The sequence below is a fragment of the Scleropages formosus genome, chromosome 14 (genome assembly GCF_900964775.1).
Source record: "Scleropages formosus chromosome 14, fSclFor1.1, whole genome shotgun sequence".
NCBI classification, from domain to species: Eukaryota; Metazoa; Chordata; class Actinopteri; order Osteoglossiformes; family Osteoglossidae; genus Scleropages; species Scleropages formosus.
Window position 1 is genome coordinate 19,946,382 of NC_041819.1, and position 23,135 is coordinate 19,969,516.

The 23,135-nt window shown below is 44.3% G+C and overlaps 1 protein-coding gene across 1 annotated transcript; it reads left to right on the forward strand.

Moving 5' to 3' along the window:
* The first annotated feature begins 1,855 nt into the window (after positions 1-1,855).
* LOC108928930 (transcription factor Sox-3) lies at positions 1,856-3,589 on the forward strand. Its single transcript, XM_018743134.2, has one exon. It carries the CDS (start codon positions 2,037-2,039, stop codon positions 2,940-2,942), a length of 906 nt encoding a protein of 301 aa, XP_018598650.2. The 5' UTR covers positions 1,856-2,036; the 3' UTR covers positions 2,943-3,589.
* Positions 3,590-23,135: the final 19,546 nt, after the last annotated feature.

Below are 23,135 nucleotides of genomic sequence, written 5' to 3' on the forward strand. Positions count from 1 at the left end.
ATTCCACGTCCTTGATGGATCACTCGTGTGGAGCGCAAGAGGTAAACCTGAATGTGACGCTATTTATGCGTTTCCTAGTATTTAAAGGTCCTGTAGCGTGTGTTTGTGTGTTGAACAACAATGTCGTGCTCTTGTTAAATAAGCTATTGCAGAGCAGCACCGTTTTTACTGTGGGCTAAAGGGAACATTTTAAAAGCTTAGCTCATTCTAACTGAAACAAAGTTCATAATTTATCACGACGAGTCGCACGATTGCGAACATGATTCGCGCTTGACATGATAGTTAGAGCACAGCGTCACTTTTTAACTTCAGCGCTGCATGATTTACTAGTCGTGCAGCCAGATTTCTGGACCTTTCCAGGTTTTATTTAATTATTCGGAGACGCGGTTATTTTCCTCCGTGCGGGCGCTCCTGGAGCGTCGATGACACTGGATGTGTAACTCGCTTTTCTCCGCAAAGAGCACAGCTCTGACCGCAAGAGGGCACGAACGCAGTGCTCAGGGCTCCTCCTGAGCTGCCCGTGTCGTGATTCGTGAACTGGCTTCTCCCTTCTCTCTTCTCGCTTCTCCCTGAACGCCACGGAAAAGTTCCTCTCCCACTTTCAGCAGGACCTAAAGTCCGCTTAATTTCTGACACACCTGATTATAAAGAGACCGAATACACCGAGAAGTTACTTTCCAATTGAACACAGACTAAGTGCTAGATAATAATTGCGAGGTCAGATTTGCGGAGAACACATTCCTTTTTGCTAATTAAAGCTAAGCGATGTTAACATTTTGAACGTAATGGTTTATACGTTCCTGATAGGAATTCCGACGTCCTTTTCCATGGTATTTCCTCAAAGATATTATAAATATAAACGTCTAAGTGAATTTCTAGTGCACTGGAACGCAAGGTTGCAGCTCAGTGTCATTTCGTGTTTGGAAACATTGGGCGGTTGGTTCATAAACGGCAGATACTACTCTTTATATATAGGCTGCAAATTGTTAATGCATTATAAAATGTTCATTTAGTATGTTTTACAGATTTCTCATTGACTCAATGAGTATTCAATCTCCGACTGCTGATGATACAGCTTAGTTGCCATAAGTAGTGTTTCCCTCTTTGACATGGTGGTAAAGCTAAGTAATTAAAAACTAAATTTCTGCTTTTTTCCCAAGGCATTAACTGGGGCAGGCCGAAGCGCGGATAATTTTCATTATATTCATTAAAAAAAAAGTTTGTTCTAAACCAGTCTCGAGTTAATCTGTATGACCAGCCACTTTTAATTGTTCAAACCACGAAAGTTTGCTGAAATATTTAAATCACGTGACCTTCAACGGGACTGGAACATTTTTTGCAGTATAGTGCACCCGACGTTTCATAGTTTTTGCATGTTGTGTGCAAACAAAGTGTTTTTGCAGTTCGACGGGACTGATCGCGCTAATCCAGCACTCGCCGTAAAATGAGTTCTGTCTTCGAGAAAATAAATGAACTGTATTTACACTATAACTGCTGTAAAGTGACTTGGGAACAGAAATATCTGCAATAATATATAATATAGTATAACATGTTAACAAAGTGGCACGCTGCTCACATTTACGTATAACAATGATATAATAATAAAAATGTGAAATTAGAGGAGCATGATTAAAATAATTTTGATTACTGCTAGAAATGAAATCTAAATTACAGTAGTATGTTAAGCGCTTACCTCGAAAGTGAACGCTTACCAACCAGTGCACCAGGTTGGATGGGGGCCCGAGCGGTCGACTCTGATTGGCTGAGAGCGCGTCATTGTCACGCTGTCAATCACCGAGCCGGGCCACTATTAACAGCCGAGGTTTGGAGAGCAACTTTTCAGAGTTCTCTTGCGGGGCTGGGAGAGGGAGAGCTTTTGCGCCGAGAACCTCGGAGAAGCAGCACGCGCCACAAAGTGGACCGAGTTCAGCTCCAGCTTTCGCGAGTGCCTTCTTCTCTCAGCACTCTCGCTGTTTGCCAGTTTCCTGGCTTGCGACTCATTTCTCGAGGAAAGCGGCAGCGAAACAGGCAGTTGAATGTATAGCATGATGGAAACCGAGATCAAGACGCCGCTCCCGCAGTCCAATGCGGGCTCGGGTGGCAACGGCGGCAAAAACAGCGGTTCTAACGACCAGGACCGAGTGAAGCGGCCCATGAACGCCTTCATGGTGTGGTCTCGGGGCCAGCGGAGAAAGATGGCTCAGGAGAACCCCAAAATGCACAACTCGGAGATCAGCAAGCGCCTGGGCGCAGACTGGAAACTCCTGACCGATGCGGAGAAGCGACCCTTCATCGACGAGGCCAAGCGCTTGAGAGCCATGCACATGAAGGAGCACCCGGATTATAAATACCGACCCCGCAGGAAGACCAAGACCCTGCTCAAGAAAGACAAGTACTCCTTACCCGGGGGACTTCTGGCGCCGGGTTCGAACAGCGTGAACAGCGCCGTGTCGGTGGGACAGAGGATGGACAGTTACGCGCACATGAACGGATGGACCAACAGCGCCTACTCCCTCATGCAGGACCAGCTGGGCTACCCCCAGCACCCCGGCATGAACAGCCCCCAGATCCAGCAGATGCACCGCTACGAGATGGCGGGGCTCCAGTATCCCATGATGTCCTCAGCCCAGACCTACATGAACGCGGGCTCCACGTACAGCATGTCCCCCGCGTACACCCCGCAGACCACTAGCGCCATGGGCTTGGGCTCCATGGCTTCCGTGTGTAAGAGCGAACCGAGTTCCCCACCCCCTGCCATCACGTCCCATTCGCAGAGAGCGTGTCTGGGAGACCTGCGGGATATGATAAGCATGTATCTCCCACCTGGGGGGGACGGATCGGATCACTCGAGTCTGCAGACCACCCGGTTACACGGGGTCCACCAGCACTACCAGAGCGCCGGGACTGGGGTGAACGGAACCCTACCCCTCACTCACATCTGAACGGACTCGCTCCACTTCAAAAGTGCGTCAAATACTTGAACATTTCCACCTCTGAATTTAGAGCGCGATTCGGAGGTCTTTGTGCATTGCATTTTATTATCATTTTCTTTTTTGTTTTTTGTTTTTTTTTTTTTTGTCCCCACCCCCACCCCCAAGAGAAAAGCCAATATTCATCTGACGAGTTCCTCCTAACGGGAGCAAATTCTGGACTCCTGCGCATCAGTGGCGAGCCCCAGCTGAGTCATTTGTGTTGTTATTTCAGAGGCTTTTTGTCCCCGGGTCTTCTCTAGAAGGAGGTTTTGGGACTTGTTTTGTTGCCAATTTCATTAAAAGAAAAAAAGAAACTTTACGACTTAAAAAAAAAACAAAAAAAAACAAAAAAAAAAAACTTTGACTTGTCAATGAAGAGGGAAAGCACACTATCACAAGTGATTGTTTACAGTCAAAATGTAGAATGTCCAAGGTTTGTCCGAGGCTGTGTCCAAATCTGTGTAGAGATGGTTAATTTTTTTTTTTTTTTAAAAAAAAGATTTGTTTTCAATGAATTTAGGTTTTAACACCACGAGAGACTGTGCGGGTCGCAAGCGCAAGTTATATTTATAGTAAGTTGTGTATTTTAATTTTCTTCATAAAGCTTGTGAACTTCTGTGCGTTTTTTTTTTTTTGTCCATATGTTCCATTTTTGGTTTGTGAGTTTTTTTTTTTTTTTTCCTGTGATAAGTTTGACAGCATCAGGTTGATCTATATCGCGAGTGGAGAATCTATTTAAACAGATGTTTCTACAGATTTTAAGATCATTCTCTATTCCAAAAGGATAAATAAATTTGTACAAAGCACAAGGAATGATATTTCTACGGTCTCAACTTTTTTTGGTCCATACCCAATCGTCTCCCCAGTTTTTTTATATTTTTTTTTTCTTTATATTGACGCTACTCAGCGTTGGTGAAACTACAACTATAGTTTAAGTATTTCTTTGCATAAAACACTTTCAGATGAGAACACAAACATATGTAATATTGCCTTTTTTTTGGCCTTTTTGGTATCCATTTGGAAACCGTTTTTTATAGAACACAAAACGGTTTAAATCAAACCGCGGGCAAAATTTCAACTTATTTCTATAAGTTTGGAAATATTAATTAATACGCTGCTCCGCTATTTGGCGTGATATAGAAAAGGTAATTTGTAAAAAATACACCATTTATTTCGTTTCTACCAAGTCAGTTTGAAATTCTTGCATCTTTTTTTATGGGTGTAAAAAGGGAGAGTTATTAAAAATGCAAAGGCTCCGTGTTGTCCATGTACAAGGTATGTAAAACGCTGTAAACTAGGGTGGACAGGCAGGGTGTCGCTGAGTGAGGACAGTCTGTTTTTTCGGACTCTGCTGTGATGAAGAGCTTATTGGAGCCCCTCCAGGTAAAGACAGTCTCCCTGTCAGCTTCTTTTAGCCCTCATTCGTACAGACAGGCCAGTGAGGCAGTCATCCAGACCTCATCATGCCCCTCTTTGAGCACACGTGTGTGTGTGTGTGTGTCTGTGTCTGTGTGTACGCTTTACTGCATGGGAAATAACACAATAAGTGCTTTATTGGCTCTAGTGGACAGACCTAGATATCCAATTGACCGTATTCGCATACAATTCTCACATTTAAAAAAGTCTAAATTAATTTCGTCTGCAGACCGATGTCGCTCTTTAACATCTTCAACTTTCATCATTACTTAATAGAAAGTTACTCGTGTGATGAAGCTGGAATGAAGTTCCATATTATACCTTGTTAGGCCCATTTTTAAAGTGTCAGAAGTTGAGATAGCGGCTTCAGAGGAAATGATGGGAGAGGTATTTCTGAACAAAAAAGATGCCAGTAATTAGGGAATCTTTCTGCATTGGATTTTATTATTATTTTCTTTTCTTTTTCCGAAAAAGTCCTCGAGTTAAGTTTATACCTTTAATACAGAGTTAAAGTATAAGGTTTCTATTTGCTGCAGGACGTGAAACGACTAGAACGCATATAACCAGGTACAAGTACAGTATATCCAGGTCCTTTTTTCGTAGGAGTTTGATTTTTTTTCTCAGTTTAGTTCACTTTGTACTTTTAAGTGGATATCATTGTACTCCAAGAGCGAAATACAAGTGCGATGAGCAGATCGGCACATCTCTACCACTGATCCTCATTCACAATGTTCAGCCATGTGCTCAGGTCATTTGTTCATTAATTTTTTTTTACATCTTTAGTTGTTCAAGGAAACTGTCAGTGATGGAGAAGCTATGCATCGCAATGAAACTCAGCATAACGTGTATTTCGGTGTATATACTGTATATACACAAATTAAAATTAAATGTCATCTACATGGTAGAGACATTTTATTGATTTGTGCTCCACTTTTCCTTGCATTTCATTTCTTGCTGCTCCGTACAAAACACCAATCATCGCTTCAAGGTGGGATAGTTGTTTTACTGTTTAACAAGAACTTTCAAATCAAGATTCGTCTTAACTGTGATGATGTTTTTTTTTCATCATCACAAAATCAGACTAAAATCTATGATTAAGTGTGGAATAAATCCAGTGTCTGCTCACATACACGTACGTGTTGCTCTCGGTGGTATGACTTCAGTTGTTCATGTGTTACAAATAAAAGTGTGGAAAAGCGGAATATTCTACTTTTGGTGTAAAATCACAGATTTCCTCACCTATTCCAATAAACTGTGAATAAAAATTTGGCCTAATCATTGTTTCTTCAAATATCCACATAAGAAAAAAAAACTTTCCCAGTGATCTCTTTAGTGAATCCTTACTTTAATGAAGCCCCAATAGGGTAAGTTTTTTTTTTTAAAAAACACAATTAATTAAAATGATTTTTGTTTGTAAACTTTAACATGCTTGTGATGCCTTTGATAAGATTTTTAAAAACACCTGAATGCGCATTTCTATTATAAATAAAGCCATTGGTTCACAGTGTTTAATCTATTTAAGTCTGGCCAAAGTTTAACAGCAGTAATAATAATAATAATAATGATCATCATTGTCATCATTAGAAAGTGACAGATAGGCAGTTTAAAGGTAAAAAATGAAGAGTAAAATCTCACGCAACGATGCCTCGCACGCTTGCTACACATAATACCTTCACAGCAGGATGCCTGCTGTGCCTGCAGGCTGCTTGCTGCAGGGCACCCTGGGATACGCTGGCCTAGCCACAGCAAGGGTGCGAGTAGCGATGGGCCTGCTGGACTTCCCACACTCACAGTGAGTGCCTAATGCAGCTCTCAGCGCAGCAGCCGGGATTAGCCCTGCGCACCTTTGTGGAAGAAAAAGCTTATCCAATCCTCGCTGCATTCAACAACAGAGCCTTAAACCATCCCAGAGCCTCAGCAGCAGCTCCGATGCCCATTACTCCTTTTTTTATTCTTCCTGTTCTTTTAAACTAAGCCGCTTTAACTCTCTGGGCCCGACACATTGAAGATTTTTGGGCGGTATCTGGGGTGGTCTTTCTGTCCCCCATGTGTTGACTGTCACACTTTGTCAGTAAGGCTTGGATTTCTGGTGGAATAGATGGCAAATGATTGGTCCAATGGTCAAACTTTTTTGTTTGTAGTGTGTGTTTTTAACATTTCGGAAGGAGATCGGACCTCAGAGAAGAAACTGTGGCCTGCGCACTGATATAGGCTCAATAAAAATGAAATCTAAGGGCATCAACTGAGCAGTGATACACCACTAAATAGCAACAGGTGTGTATGACAAGCTGGACCTGCCAAATACACATCATAACGTGTGGAATATGGCAACAGCTTACTCCTGTTTTGTATCGTGCCTTGCTGAATCGGCCCGACTGTTGCCGCACTAATTCTAATTCTAATGATGAAAGCTCAGCAACTTTTTCCTCCTGCTCGGGGCTTGGACCCAGTCATGTGAGCTCCGTTGCCCACTCAGCAAGTGCAGAAACAGCCCGCTCCCAATTGTGTATGACCCCTGCTCGCCTATTTGTTAACCCTTTCTCCAGAACGGACCCAATTATGGCCTCGGCCTTTCCTGCCACCCCGCATTTGTGTGTGCGTGTGTGTACGGCTGCGCGTGGCCCTGGCGCATTGTTTGTTGTGTGGCGATCACATTACCGGTAATCCGCGTGAATGGCTGAGAGCTGACATCACTTCTCCAATCGTCCAACCTGTTCTGCGACAGTCTGACAACACAGCTCTTCTACGGACGAACGTGTTTTCAGTCAAATTAAGTACTTAATACCAATGACGAGGGCAAGCGGAGGTTGCAGTTTACCAGAGGAGTTAATGAAATTGAATTAATTTTCAATAGTCGATGGTTTTTCATATTCTGTATTTTCACAGTTATAAATTGTTTTGTTAAATGTTACATTTACTGTATGTATTTTTTTCTTTTGGGGATGCAGGCTGAAAAGTGGTTCAGAATGTTTAGAATGCACTGCTAGTATACCAGTGAGGCATAATAATAATAATAATAATAATAATAATAATAATAATAATAATAATAATAATAATCTTGTGTCTTAACGGTCTGTCTCAGAAAGAACCTAAGACAGGCCACGCTGAAAGAAGATTCGTAGCCATAGAGGACCCGTATGGGGCACTAAGCCTGACAGCGCAGTGGTTTGAGAGGGCAATGGGGGGATAATCTCCTCGAACTGGGGCAGATGTTGGCAGCTAGCCCCTCTATGATCTCCTCCCTCTGCTCGTGGGAAAGCGAGAACCCAGGCTTCACGGGGTCAGAGATTGTGCTGACTCACAGACAGAGGCAACTTGCCGCACATTTCTAAAAAAGTTTCTTGTTCACTTAAAATTTAGTCACGAGGACAGCTGACGTTGTCTTTATTCGATTTTTAAATTTTCAATGCAGTGCAACGTGGGTGTCAGTCTACTTCTTCAGATTCCATGGCTTTTCTAGCTGTATATGTGACTTCTGCATTTCCCGTATTACTACGGCGCAAAGAATGCGAGCGTGTAATTTAGGAGTCGAGTATAGTTTCATCGTTAGATTCACTTAAAGGTAAAAAGCCAATGGCTTACACTACTGCCAGAGTAAGGTAAAGAAAGGAAGTACGTGGAAGTCTCCGGCAAATGCAAATGTGTCAACTTGGCTGCGCATAAGTCATGAATGTATGAAAACATTGAAATGCAAATAGCCGCAATGATCCACATTAAGGTCATCGCTATGGGTTTGAACATGTAACGTGGTTTGCACTGGGGTTTTACTGCTTAATGTCTTAATATTCAATGGCATGTCTGAAGGAACCCTGAACTGTACAGAATCAGCCGGAAATTGTGCAAAACAAGGAGAATCACTGTGGCGACAGAGAGACCGGTTTCAGGTAGATTCTAAAGCAGCTTGTCAGCCCACCCACGCTGCCCTTTTGACATCCACTTTGAAAAGAAATCACATGAGCGCAGACTACCGGGTGCAAGTAGAAGCTGCCTTTGTGTCCAGGTAGGTCTGCTGGTCTGGACGTGAGCTCAGCGATTCACCCGGGGCGGTGTCTACCACTCACGGCAGCCCTGTCCCATTCAGTTTGCTGCTGGTTGCATGATACCAGCGTGTTCAACGTTACGTACAACTCCGTAGAGAACTGGAAAGAATAAGAAATCAGGGCTGGTACTAAAAAGTCTGAAAATGAAATCATATTCATTTGGGTTTGTATGAAAATCAATAAAAATGAAGGATAATCAAAACTTTTAATAGCAAGAAATTAGAAACAAGGCAATTTACACTTAATGACTATTACATGTACAATCTGTCCTTTGTGTACAGTATGTGCACATGTGTGTGAAAGAGCGCTTATTGAAACTGTTATTAGTTGTCAGCTATATGAAAAGGACTTAGTAAAATTGTTTCTGTGGAATTTAGTCTCTTTGTTACAACTGTCTGGGAGGATAATTTTAATGGTTAATGACGCGCAAAGAAGAATATATAAAACAGGTTTATAGATGAAAGCTCAAATACCAGCATGTATGGAGAGGTGTGACCGATATCATAGCCGTGCATAAACTCCGCTTGCGAGAAAAGAAGTGCGAGGGAGAAAAGGTTTCTTTCTGAAACCCGGGCAAAGCGATCGGTAAGTCGTACATGTCGATATAGTCAGAAACTGTAAGAATAGTAAGACCCTTCTGTGCCGTACGAGATGAAAGGACCAAGGGACAGTAAATGAATGTACTCAGCTGGAATATACGCAGTGGCGTAGATACTGTCGTGATGTTATCCTGTGACTGTACAGACAAAATGTGGACCGTGGGAGAAATCATTTCAGGGGAGTAAGTGTGGGGCCTCTGAGGAGCCCTGAGGGCAGGTCAACCCCCACCATGTAGGCCAAATATATTGATTAGTGTCAGTGAAGGTTATCGCAGAAGAAGATGACTGACACATGCACTCTTTATTGGTGTCGGGACACGCAACCCAAATGACAACATAATCCACGCCACGTTGTAAAGATGTGCTTTCACACATCCCATAGCAAATGTGACGGAGACTGAAGGCTCACATCAAGCCGTTGCCGACTATCACCCACCCACCTTGGCCTGCGCTCCCGGCTCCTGTACTGGCTTTTGAGCTTTTCCTTTTTTTGGACTGCTCTATGCTTGGTCTTAAAATTCTTTTCTTATGGACATTTGATTTAGTTGCTACATTGATGCTGTTGACAGCAGCTGAGGCAGATGAGGACAGAATGATTTTGTCACTTATTGATTATCTGCCATTGCGACTTCATCATCCTTGAAGTCCAGCAGTGATTCTGTCCTCCAGGATGACGGCTGTGTCAAGCTGGTTTTGAGGATGTATATTGGAAATGGCAGGGAATGGTTATGGGATAAAAACATGTCTGTATGATCAGAAAACATCACTACGTTAAATATTGATTAGAATGTAACGTTAAAGGTAAACCTCAAGGATATGTAGAGTTTTTTGATATCATTTACATTTATTCATTTAGCTAATGCTTTTCTCCCAAGTGAGTTACAGTGCTAGGCTATTTATAATTATTTACCCATTTCTACAGTTGGGTAGTTTTACTGGAGCAATTTAGGGCAAGTACCTTGCTCAAGGGCATTACAGCTGTAGGTGGATTTCACACTTTTGGGCTGAAAGGCAGCAACTCTAACCACTATACTACTAGCAGTCGCCATAATAACCCCATAATAAACAAGATGTATATGGATATACAGGTCATGGACTGTAAAGCTATTGAGTTAAGTGAGAGAAAATAAACTATTATAGGTAAAGTACATTAGGAGTAAAATCGTGCGATGAAAACTAAACAATCTGAGACTAAGACACACACACACACACACACACAGAGAGAGAACTTGGGCACAAAATCACCAGCTGTAGTGCAGTCAGGCTGCATTGTTAGTCCTTCACTTTCACCCTTTGTCCTCCTATGCTGTTGTTGCACACAGACTGCTTTTAATTGTGAGTGCAGAAAATGACAGGAGTAGTACCCTTTAGGCCATACCCTCCACTTGTGCGTCCTACACATGCGCACGTGACACAGGGTGCGGTGTGTTACCGTGGCGGTGCTTCTTGATCCTACGTTACATAGACTGGTATAGCGCAGCTCCAAAAGATTAAGAGCTCAGTTGCTTTCAGCCTCTCCAGCGAGATGCGCTGAGGGGCATTAGGCATGCAAGGACTTGTAGGTTAAGCACATGGGAAATCTGTTTGGGTCCTGAAGGTCTGTGGACAGCAGGCAGTGTTGTTTAGATAAGGCGCTATCTTTAAATGAGGCTTGTGTGAATTTTGATGAATGCTGGTCAATTTTGGGGTCAGTGAATTTGGTTCGTCTTTCTTTTGTCAGGAGTGCCTCTCACACACTAGTAGTCGTCGGTCTTTTATACCAGTGCCAGTGCACAGGCACCTTCAGCTGTGGTGCGGTCAGCATCAAATGTGCCCCGTCTATGGCTATTGCCTTGCACTTATGCAGATTATGGACTCATGAAGGGTCAGCACCATTTCAGTTGAATGTCTTCAGGGCAGTTACTCTAGAAATGGGACAACCAGGGATTAAAATATTTGTATCAATAATCATCAGCTCTGGAGTATTACATAGAATGACATGATAGATTTGCATGCATACATACATACATACATAGACCTGGTTTTTACTGTGGTACCTGGATTATGTTGAAGGATATGTCCAAACTCATTTCCAGATTAAGACCCAGAATGATAGCTCCTATATATGCATCTGAAAAAAGTATAAACAGTCTCACACTCTCAGATTATAGATTCTTCTGGCTTGCCCCATTCATAGGGATGCCAGGGAAGAAAGTCATTGTAAGTAACATTTATTTTGTCTTTATTTCTCTGTATCTTGATCAAGGTCAGATTTCCCTGTCTTCTTTTGAGCAAGCATATGACAGCATATTTTTCAGACATGTTTTTACCTTTAATGAGATAGTGTATACATTATGTACAACGATAGATGTAAAACTGGAGACAACTACAGGTAGTGAGTGAAATTTTTTTATAGCTTTTATTTTATTTATTCCTTTTTTATTCCTCTCAAGGCATACAACTTCAATCAGAAGTATTTGCATAAAACCATAAAAAAGGTAATCAACTTGAAACACAGAACACTGCATAAACAGGCAAATCGGTTTATGCAAGGAAAGGCAAAAGCTGAATTTTAAATATAATAACTCAAGGATAACAAGTGTTTCCCAAAGGTCAACTGTCATTTTTATGGGGTGAACAAATTTATTCATTTATTATCACTAACCACTTGTCCAGAGCAAGGCTATAGTGGTGCAGACCCTTTGTAGGACGCATTGGGAATGAGCCAGAGTGCGTCCTGGATAGGATATCAGTCCATCACACACATACATACTCATACTACGGAAATTTTAGAATGACCAATTCACCTGAAATACATGTCTTTGAACTTTGGGAGGAAACCGGAGAACCCAGAGGAAACCCATGTGAAGACGATGGAGAACACGCAAACTCCATACAGATTGAGCTGGATTCAAACCCACAGTCCAGGAGATGCACCACCATGTCACCTGAAAACACATTTTCTGAGTCACTTTTTCATAATATATCTCCGAAAGTCAGGGATTGGCTGAATATGGCTGTGAAGTTTAAATGTAGTGTAAGTCCTAAAACATTTTTTAAATTTGTTGAAAGATCCCAACAAAGTGACGGAGAAACTATAGCATTCTTCTTTGCTAGAGACCTTGATGTTCTGAGACACGTGTGTCTTACCAGACTTGTGGAAGGCCAGGGTCAGGTATTTGACACCTAGGGAGCCATTAACTGCACTGAGCCCACAGCAGGGAAGACCATTGCGGTAGCAAGTGTGAAGAGGTTGAAGAGGGACACAATGGACAGGAGAGTTGGATGTTGAAAGACAGAGAAGTGGAGGTGAAGTTATCTTTCATTTTGTGGTTCGTTTTGAGTTGCTTTGTTTCTTGAGGCACCACGTACTGCATGAAAGTAAGAGTGACGTACTTTTAATCACTTAAATCCAAAGGAACCGTGGCTGCGCTTTCTTCAATGCTGAGAAGAGACACAAACTGCTGCATATGGCAAATGCGCACCCAAAACGTGACGTTCCCCTCAGCCTCTTGTCAGTGCCCCATCATTGCACCTTCGCCCATCGAAATCTCACAGCCTGGGTACATTATCATGACTGAGCTCCACACATCAGCCCTTGCAGGGGGTCTGGGAGTCTTTAGTGCTGAGTTTTGACACCAATCAGGGGAGATGGCGGGCGCCTTTGTCATGCTAACTGGAATGGGCTCTTGTCTCTTCTCCAATTCCTCTCTCCCTGTCTCTGTCTCGCTCTCCTGTTCTCCCTTTCTGTCTGCTCCTCAAGTCCAAGTTAATCCTGATCCAAAAAGTTCCTTGGCCCCTGCGGCGGCCAGCGAGTGGGCCCCTCTCCTGGGAGTCAGCCTGGCTCTCTGCTGTGCATGGTGCTGTTTCTATGGCCAATGGGTCCATTTCATATTCAAATGCCCCAATCAGGCCATAGATCCATGGGGGGCCATTTATGATGAGAGCCTTGGGTCACGAGGTCAAGATGCAGATTTAAAAGCCAAAGCAAACGGATGAAGATTTTTAATGTGTGTTTGCGTGTTTATGAGTGTGTGCACATGTGAGTGGGGGAATAGTTAAATATTCTAAAAAACACTGGAGGTCTTAAGAAGGGCTGCCAATATTTTGTGATGTAAATGACTATCTATATAGAAAATTGTTTCCCACAAATCAATCCTCCCTCCTTGTTTTCACAGCTTTTCCTTTAAATCTTTAGTACTTACTGCCCTCTTTTCTCTATCAGACTAGTTTTCCTGGAAAATTATCAAAAGTTGAAATAACAATGGCGTCCTGTACACTATTCAAAAAGCAAACTGAAACGCAGCAGTAATTGCAATGCACCTTAGTCATCGTTCTTCATGTATTACATCTTCCTGGCAGTTTTTTCAGCAGCTGAATCTGGCAGTCTTTACACTGTTTTCCCTCTTCTCAGTAACTGCTCAAGGTGTGAACCGGCTGTGTTTCTAAGTGCGTTCTGGCAATTCCGAACTAGCTGCGTGTCAGTGTGGCCTCGACGTCTCTGATCTAGCTGTGTTGCAGAATGAAATCAGGTGGGTTTAACCCACGTGTGTCACTGTGCAGTGTTCATAGGTAAACCAGTGTAAACATAGGCCACGGTGACTTAGATGATCGTCGGGATGGAAGTAGGCCATTGTGACTCGCTAAATTACAGGTAGGAAGACAGACTATCACGAATCAGTTTTTCTTCAGTGTCGGGACGGAACTCAGTAACAGTGTCGAATCAAGTTTATTTCTATAGCACATTTTCAAATACAATGGTCGTTCAAAGGTCTTTACAGAAGATAAAGTGCATAATAAAAGTACACATAAGTAAAATTATAAATTAGGAATAAATATGAAAATTAAAAGAATATAGTATAAAATACTAAGACATTTAAGAACAGACATTAAAAGTACCAGTCACATAATACAAGTAAAAGAAATCAATTATGTAAAAGCAGTAGAAAATAAAACTGTTTTCAGTAAAGACTTAAAATAGGTATGTCACAGGTAAACACAAGATTATAGTAAAGGAGAAGGATCTGCAGCAGAAGCTATGGTCAGACACAGTAATGACTGTTTAGATTTGCATTTATTCATTAGCAGAAGCTTTTCAACTGAGAAAAATACAGAGTGCATTACATCAACAGAAGGAGAGATTTGGATGCAGACACATGATTCTAAAGCACAATTTGTCACATTCCACCAGATGAACCGGTACACATCACATGAGTAGCTGCAAAATGGTTTTTCCATTATTAAAAAAATAGTTATTTGAAAGGGGGGTGTAGTGGCACGGTGGGTTGGACCGGGTCCTGCTCTCCGGTGGGTCTGGGGTTCGAGTCTGGCTTGGGGTGCCTTGCGATGGCCTGGTGTCCCCCCGGTTGTGTCTCACCCAGCCTTTGGCCCTGTGTTGCTGGGTTAGGCTCTGGCTCCCCATGAACCCATATAGGACAAGCGGTTTCAGATGATGGTGTGTGTGTTATTTAAAAAATGTTAAACATATACACTTGCTCATTAATTATGCATTTATGAGATCAGGGGAGAAAAGAATTCAAAAGAGGTGAGTTTTGAGACTCTTCTATAAACGCAGGAAGTGATTCAGCAGTTCTGAGTGAGAGAGGGAGGTCATTCCACCACATCAGAGCCAGAACCAAAAACCTTTGTGCTTTTGATTTTGGACCTTCCGTGCATGTGACCACCAAGCGGGCAGAGGTGGAGGAGCGCAGCAGTCTGCTTCAGGTGTAGCCAGTGATCAGTGGTCAGGTCTTGTAGATAGAAGAGAGAAGATCCATTGATAGTTTTGCAGGCCATAACCAGAATGTTGAATTTGATCAGTCTGAAGCTATAGGAAGCCAATGCAGAGCGATGAAGAGCGAGGACACATAAGAATGCTCTGGCCCGTCAAACACGACTCGTACAACAGGGTTCTGTATCTACCGGAGCAGTCTGATGGCAGAGGCTGGAAAGTGAGACAGGAGAGACTTGCAGTAGTGTAGGCTGGATATCACCATGTCCCGGACTAGGAGTTATGTGGAGTGTTTTGTGAGATACAGGTGGATCATGCAGATGTTATGCAGGATGTATCTGCAGGACCCAGTTATGGCTTCGATATATTGAAAGAAAGACAGACTTAAGTCCATCATTACTCCCATTCTCTTAGCCGATGAGGACTGTTCCTGGAAGTGGTCTTTCCCAGCACGTTTGCACAGGGATCCTGGGGTTGTACAGAAATGGCATAATAAGGCAACAATACATTCTTTCATTACTCAAGATCACATTAAACCTACAAGATGGCATGGTGGTACAGTGAGCAGCGTTGCTGTGTCACAGCACCTGGGTGGTGTGACAGGATGTGTGTTCAAATCCTGTATGTGTAGAGTTTGCATGTTCTGCCTGTGTCTGTGTGACTTTCTTCTCATAGTCCAAAGATGTGCTGTTCAGGCAGATTGGTGACTCTAAAGTCATCCAGAGTGGGTGTGTAGGTGAGGGAGAGAAAGGAAGTGCATTGCGCTAGTAGATGGTGTAAGTGACCCAATGTAAGTCACCGTGGTGAATAAGGTGTGTGGGCTCATAACACTACATAGAGTTCATTGGAAGTTGTTTTGGAGAAAAGTGTCTGCTAAATGTTTTGCATAAGTAAGGTTCAAATGAAATTATACAAGCATAAATGAGCTTTTATTAAACATGTTCAGATTGGAGCCAGCATCACATAAAAAAGAAAATGACATTTGATTGGAGATCCTACATGTGTACTGTATGTGTGTGTTTTTGTGTTTTCATACCTGCATCTTGTATTTATTCATCATGAGAGGGTACCGCTGTCTTAAAACCACCAGGAGCGAGAACTCATATTGTCTTCACTTTCCTCGCAGAGCCCCAGGAGAGCAAAAAGGCCGCTTTTGTTTGTGAAAAGTGGTCTGATCCTGCAGGGTAAGAGACCTTTGCAGCAGGCAGAAGGACGAGTGCTCTGTTCCGTGCTGGAATGGTCTACTGAGAGCAAGCAATGGAACTGGAAAAGAGAGAAGTGGGGGGCTTAGAGTGATCTAGGTGAGAATTTGGCAGGTAATTCACACAGGCGTTGTATCATAATGAGTTTGACATTGCTGGGTTCCACCCCTACCATACCCCCCCCCATCAGTTCACCTCGTGTTCCAGGATGCAGGTTTTAACTTGCTGGGTCCTGGGCCCCACCTCTTTGCACTTTCTGCCCTGACCTTAATGAAGTAGCAAACACAGGCTCTTTGTCTAACGGCAGCGTACCTGGAGACCTCTTAAGGGGCGAAATGAGAACTTGGGACCACCTTTGAATTTGGACGAGGCAGAGCGGAGCTGGACAGAAGGCGGAGCGGTGGCCGAAGACATGGACTTATAACCAGGGCGTATAACCTATAAAGGTCGTCAGTTCAAGCCCCACTTTTCACTACGACTTTAACACCCTTGAGCACGGCATTTACCCTGAGATGTTCTAATAAAATTCCTGTTAAAATGAGACAAATAGCGTACATAGCTTTGGGTGAAAGTGTTAGCTAAGCCAAAAATAAATAATAAAATTCATGAAAAGAAGGACTCACTGCCAGCACCAGTATAGGTTGCACAACATTATTAAACTATTATTATAAGATGATTATTATAACATGTATACACAAGAGACACATTCACAGAGCTGGATACTTCTTCAGTTAAGCCATTCGGGTTAAATATCTAACACAAGCATCGGGCGCTTTTAGCCACTCGACCGGTATGGCGAACGGTACACTCTCGCTCTGCCTTCCCCGTGCTCTTGCGCCGTGCTGGAGGTCTGACTGCAGCGAGCCAATAAGAACGAGAGGTGGTGGAGCTTTGAGTGTCCAGCCCGGGCAGGGAAGAGGAGCGGCGGGGGACACGCAGCTGCAGCAGTCCAGTAGATTCACCGAAACCACCCCTCCCTCCGTGCCCAGGGCATTGCTGCCACTCTGCTACATTAGGAGAAAGGGCTCTGCCGCTTGGATGCCCCGCGCCGTGCACCCAGGTTGGCAGCGACCAGTAGAACCGGTCACGGCTATTATCTGCAGCCCTGCAGCTGTACGAGAGCAGAGCAGGAGGATTGGTGTGTGGCCTGTGTGTATCACTCTGTGTGTGTGCTTCACTGTTTGAGGGGTGGGAGGTGGGGCTACGGAGTTGGAACTCAAACCTTAGAGAGGAGATCAGGAGGACGTGGAGGGAGGTGGCATATCCCAGCATGCTTCCATTCTTTTTGTCCCCATGCTGACCATTCCCACAACCCCCTGCTGCCCCACCCCCAGTCTCGGCCCGCTTCCCCCAGCATGTCCCTTGTATACATCCACACCTGCACGGAGTGCGGGGGGCGCTTTCTGCAGCCCAGGCCGGCGATGGGGAGCAGAGAGTGATTTATCTGCGGTTCAGCGGTTCACTGGATCTGCAGAAACAGGATGAGCGAGGTCCGCTTGGGGGACGATGAGTTTAGACGGATTTTCAGCATGATCAGGTGCTCCGAGCGCACGAGCGCAGCGCGTCTCCGCGTGTTCGTTAAATTACTTCACTGTGTTCGGATGCGCATGTGTGCGTGATGGTGTTCGCCGCAACTCCCATCCTTTGAGAAGTGTACCTTTATTCTGACCGGTAGTTTGGAGCACGTAATTATTACTGCGTGTGAGACACTTGCAGACGAACTAGTTTCAAGTGCTTTTGTTTCACAGCTGGTTTCCTTTATAGCACTGTTGATGTGTGTCTGGCCTCTGTATCAAATTACAGTACAGTTTATGTAAAATTAATAAAATACTTAATAACATACAATTCTGTAACCTTTTGCAAATGAGACCCTGCTTCACCGGCACCGCCGCGGTAAGACTTCCCCCGCCTTCGAGAGAGAGGAAAAAAAAAAAAACGGAGCTCGGAGACCTAAAAACCGAACATAAAAAAGCCTGGCGAAATTACCCCAAATCGCCTCAATTTTGTCATTAGGCGTGTGAGAGCTGCACGCTGATTGGCTGGACCTCCGATCCATATTCAATGGCGCAGGATGAGATAGGGCTGCCTGCTGAGAAAATGGTGTCGTAATCAGTCACCGCCAGTTGTGCTGCATCGGGCCCACCATGACCCAGGCCCCTCTCCCTCTCCCCTGCCCTGTAAGGAGATCCTAATGAGAGCCTGCACTGTGCTCGTCTCGAGTGCGGAGTCGGAGGGAGCAGGAGCGAGGGGAGGGCGGTTAGTGAGGTGGGCGGGAGGGTGCGGTTCGAGGTTCGGGGGGCATTTTTTGTTCCCACATTTGATTATTCGGGTTGGCTGAACTAAATTCTCAACTTCTTATCCCCTCTGGGGGCATTTGCATTTGTTTTTAGGCCCCTCTCTCACCTCCTTTCTCTCAGGGAGCAAGAGGGAGGTGCGATGCGACCAGGCCAGTCCGGCCTTTAAGGTTTCACCCTGGTGTGAAATATAGGCGAACAAGCCAGTACTTTGAAATATAAACTGTCAAGCCCCCCAAGCCACCACCACCACCACCACCATCAATCCACTACACAGCCTTCCCTCTACTTCACTCTGGCTGGGTGCCCTGTTCCGTTCTGTTCTGTGTTCCCAGTTCCATGGGGAGCCCATATCTGCATTTAGCTGGGCTCACTTCTTGGTTAAAGCCCTACATGAACTTCGCTTCAGTGCGCCTGTAGGGAAGTTGACATAGGCCACAACTTGTTCTACTGGAACCTGGGACAGTGGGGGGTCCCCAGCAGATGCAAAAGAACTGGGTTGAGGTCGCACTGCAACTCTACACAGGAGAGAACCCCGAGTAAAAACATTTAGCTTCGTTTATCCGACACCTTTCCCACGAAGTGACTTATGATACTAAGCTACTCGTAATTATTTACCCATTTATTACAGCTTGACATTCAGCGCTGGAGCGGTTCAGGGTACGTACCTTGCTCAAGGGTACTGCAGCAGGAGGTGACATTCAAACGTAGGTCTTAGAGTCTGGAGGTGCCACTTTGGCTGCTACACTTCCCGCTGCACCTACAGCACTGTGCAGAAGTCTTAGGCACTTAGACGTTTCACTAAAATATTTGTTTTAGACGGTTATTTAATGTCTTCAGCATTAGTGTCAATGGGAAAGAGCATATTTTCGATTTCCAAGCATTCCTTTTGCAAAAGGTTACAGTATTACAGTAAGGGTTTTGTATGTTGTTAAAGAAAGAAAGTAAAATAGTAATAAACCGCTTTCCAAATAGAGAACTTGAGGTCTTTTTATGGGATGCCGATTAACTGAAGCACAAAGAGCTGTATAGAGGCAATAAAACCGGGCGAGGGACAACCACACTGAAAATGTGAGGTTTCGTCAGATGTGGCAGTTTAACGTTCAGATTTTACACCATGGCAAGAGTGAGTAGAGCGACAAGACACAAGGTGGTCATCCTTGGGATAAGCGCTTGTTGGCGGTGGATGGTTACTGAGCTTTGTAGGAAGTTTATTAATTGAGAGCATTATTTTTGGAATCATTCTCACTTTACGGTTTTTTTCCCCAACTGCCTAAACTTTTGCACAGTACTGTACGTCTGTGAAGCCCTCGCAGATCACATGTGCAGTGCATAAGTGTCAGTTTGGAGAACTTTGCTATTTGCTGCCGACTGAGGAGGAGACATGGGATGTTTGATATGGCTTCATGGGTTGCGATGAACAACTCACCCCAGCGGCGTTTTCAACTTTTGGCTTCCCCGTCAAGTTCAACAGGTGCATTCACTCACAGGATGGCTTGGATCCAAAGTATAAGGGTTTAATTTCAAATGCCGCTGTTGTTGCCTTTCTTGTTTAGTGCCATCACATTGATGTCAACTCTTGGCGACCGCAGACATATAGTTCTTCCAGAATGTTCTGTTCTGCCTCTGGATGTTGATTGTCCACTTCCTTTTCCTTCAACTTTTCCAAATGTTGCCGGCTGTGTGACAGAATTCAGTCCTTCAATAATGTGTCCCTTACTTTTGTCCTCCCCTTTTTAATACTTGTATTTATGGCTATATAATTCCCTGTCACCACAGATAATGTAGTTGTACAAGACTGATATCACTGGAGCAAAATGCCACTTAGGTCTCCAGTCAAATCCAGACCCCGGGATTCCAACTCTGGATTATTTTAGTTTTTTCTGTAAAGACTCGGGTTCGATTTTTGACGTTGTGTGAAAGGTCTTAATCGTTCAGACAGGGAGGCATTTTGTGATATGCAATACGTTTCACCAACTTTCATAAATTCCTTTTGTCGTGTGTGTGCCTCTATAAGTGTTCCCCATCTGAACAGGTGGACAAAGATTATGGGGAAACTGTTCTGGAAAGTTTGTACCGAATTTCCAAAATTGACAACAAGGCAGTGCATGTTTATAAGTTACAAAATACATATTTATATATTTGAAGTTTGTGCTTTTCTGATGACACTTGTTTTCTGTTGCATTAAACTGGGGGTCTGATGGGGGGATCTGGAGGGGATCTGGGGGGGGGTGGTGGTGCGCAAGGATGATTTTTGATCACGTGGGGTGTTTGTCATCCCTAGTATTCCTTTGCCCCTAACCCCCCATCCAACCCTTGAGCCTGCGCCCCCTCCCGCCCTGGGTGCAGTGTCAGGAGGAGAGCACTGAGCGGTCATTGTGTGTGCTAATCAAAGCGGAAAGCCCGGGTGACAAAAGGGGGAGGGCTGGGCTTCGGGCAACAAAGGCAGGAGGCGGGGTGCTCAGTCGGAGAACAGGAGGGGCAGGGGACCTGGGGGGATACCACGGGTTCTACTCACCCCGAAAAGCCCAGCAACTCCTCCCCCTCAGCCACTCACGGAGAGGACTATCTGCAGCATACACAACACAGGGGCACTTGTTTTTGCCCTCACCACGTGTGACGGCTACTGATTTGGTGAAGTTTCTCACTATCATGGATGGTCTTCTATTTGTACCCCTTAACTTCCAAGGGCAGCCACTTCACCAGATTTTTTTTTTTTGCTTTTGAACCTGTGTTGGTAAAACATGCCCCAAAATTGTGCTCCATCCCAGGGGATAGTAGCCGCTGCACTTGACTAACCTCCAAAGGGGTGGTGGGAGGGGTGGCAGTCTGTTGCAATGCACTGCTGCCTTGAGACTATCTTTGGATGGCCCCATAGCAGACCCTCACACACAGCTCTTTGTGATTCAGGTGTCTGTGTTCAGTGGTTTCCCTCCCATGAAGATCCTGACCCAGAGTGTAACCCCCATGATGCCCTGAAGCTAGGGACAGCAATGTCACGACCACTACAGCCACAGCATCACTTTGAAAAGAAGCCCTTCCTCATTTCTCCTTGTCCTTTCCTCCAGGATCTGAGGATGACTTTGCTGGATCAAAGGGAAGCTCTCACTGAAGACCCCTGCATGGTGACCCTCCAACCCCACCCAACCTCAGCTATACTTACCATCTGAAAACCCCTTAATTCCGCAGACCTTCACGTTTTCTGTCGTTTTACATCCAAGCAAGCTGGAGTTACAGGTAGTGTGTGTTTTATTCGGTGTAACCAGGTTTCTGTCTGTAAACAGCTTCAAGTTAAATAAAGGTGTGAGTGTGAGGTCATGAAGGAGACCACACTGAATGTGTGGTGTCCAGTACAGATACATCAGAACTGTTGGGGCAGCTGGTAGTGTATTGATTAGAGCAGCTGCCTTTGGACCTAAAGGTTGCAGGTTAGAGTCTTACCTCTGGCTATGGTACACTTGAGCAAGGTACTTACCCAAACTTGCTTCAGTAAAATTACCCGGTTCTATAAACGGGTAAAGAATTGTGAGTAGGTTAACAGTCTAAGTTGCTTTGGAGAAAAGCATCAGCTAAATGATTAAATATAAACTGTTAGTAACTGTTTATCCAGGTTGAGGTCATAGTGGTCTAGCTCCTATTGTGCGAAACACAGGGTACATCATAGATGGGACACTAGTCTATTGCAATGCAATCCCATGCACTAAGAATACTGAAATGAGTCTTTGGACTGTGGGGTTCCAAACATTTAAATTTGTTCATTTAACTGACACTTTTCTCCAAAGTAACTCATAATGTTCAACTATCTACAACTATTTACCCCTTTAAACAGCTGAGTAATTTTACTGGAGCAACTTAGGGTAAGGACCTTGCTTAAGGGTACCACAGCAGTAGATGGGATTTGAAGCAACAACCTTGAATCCAAAGGAAGGAGCTCTAACAATTATGTTATCAGCTGCCCAGACACAAGCTGAATGTGTGAACTCCATGCAGGCAGATTCGAACACATATCTGAAACCCTGTGTGGCACAAGCACTGTCTGCTATGCCGGTGTGTTGGCCCTGTCGGAAGCCTCTGTCAGGCAAATGTGACCTTTTAGGGGCTTTCAGTTTGTTCTCTGCAGGGGGAGATCCAAGCTGAAGTGGAACTCTTTAAAAAGAATTTGCCCATCTAGATATCTAGGTTCGAAAGCTGGGAGAAGACAGTTCTGCAGGTTTCTTGAAATATGTAGAGTGGGACAAAACAGGTTTGCGTAATATTTAACTTCTCGGTCACTTTTGATACCAAAGTCCTGCCCCTTTTATTCTATTCATTTCTGGTCGCGGCTCCGATGGTGAGAAGAGGAGTTTGCCTAACCCAGCTGTCACGTTCACGCCCGCAACCCAGTCGACAGCACCTGACTAACTGGTCACCCTTTAAAAGACCCTCCTCAGTGCCCATATCTTTGCGGAATCTCGTCAGGGACAACTGCCCTCCTTCGTGATGTCCCGTTCACGTGCATCCCTAATTCTCAGTTCTCATTCTTCAGTTTTCGACCCTTCGCTTCGTCCCCTGACCACGCCCACGGATCTTCGCTCTGACTCCGACCGCTGATGGATTGACCCTTCACCTGTCCCCAACACCAAGAATTTGCCTGATCCCTTGACTCCAGATGAACGACCCTGCACTTGGGTCCATCCGTTCTGGGTCCCTCGGTTCTGCGTGACACCATCGCAGAACATTAACTGGATTTATGTCACTGTTACTTAACCAATTTTACCGTTAAAAGCTAGTATCAGATGATTATTCTTCCCTCCATATTGTGAAAACACTAAAGCTCTTGATACATTTGGCCCTGACTTTTTCATTTGTGCAAGTCGAAAGACGCAAGTCCGTGATTCATAGCGCTGGTGAACCCAGCATGAG

Bases quoted from the DNA above. Each gene is read 5' to 3' on its own strand.
- LOC108928930 (XM_018743134.2), top strand. From the start codon at position 2,037: ATGTATAGCATGATGGAAACCGAGATCAAGACGCCGCTCCCGCAGTCC.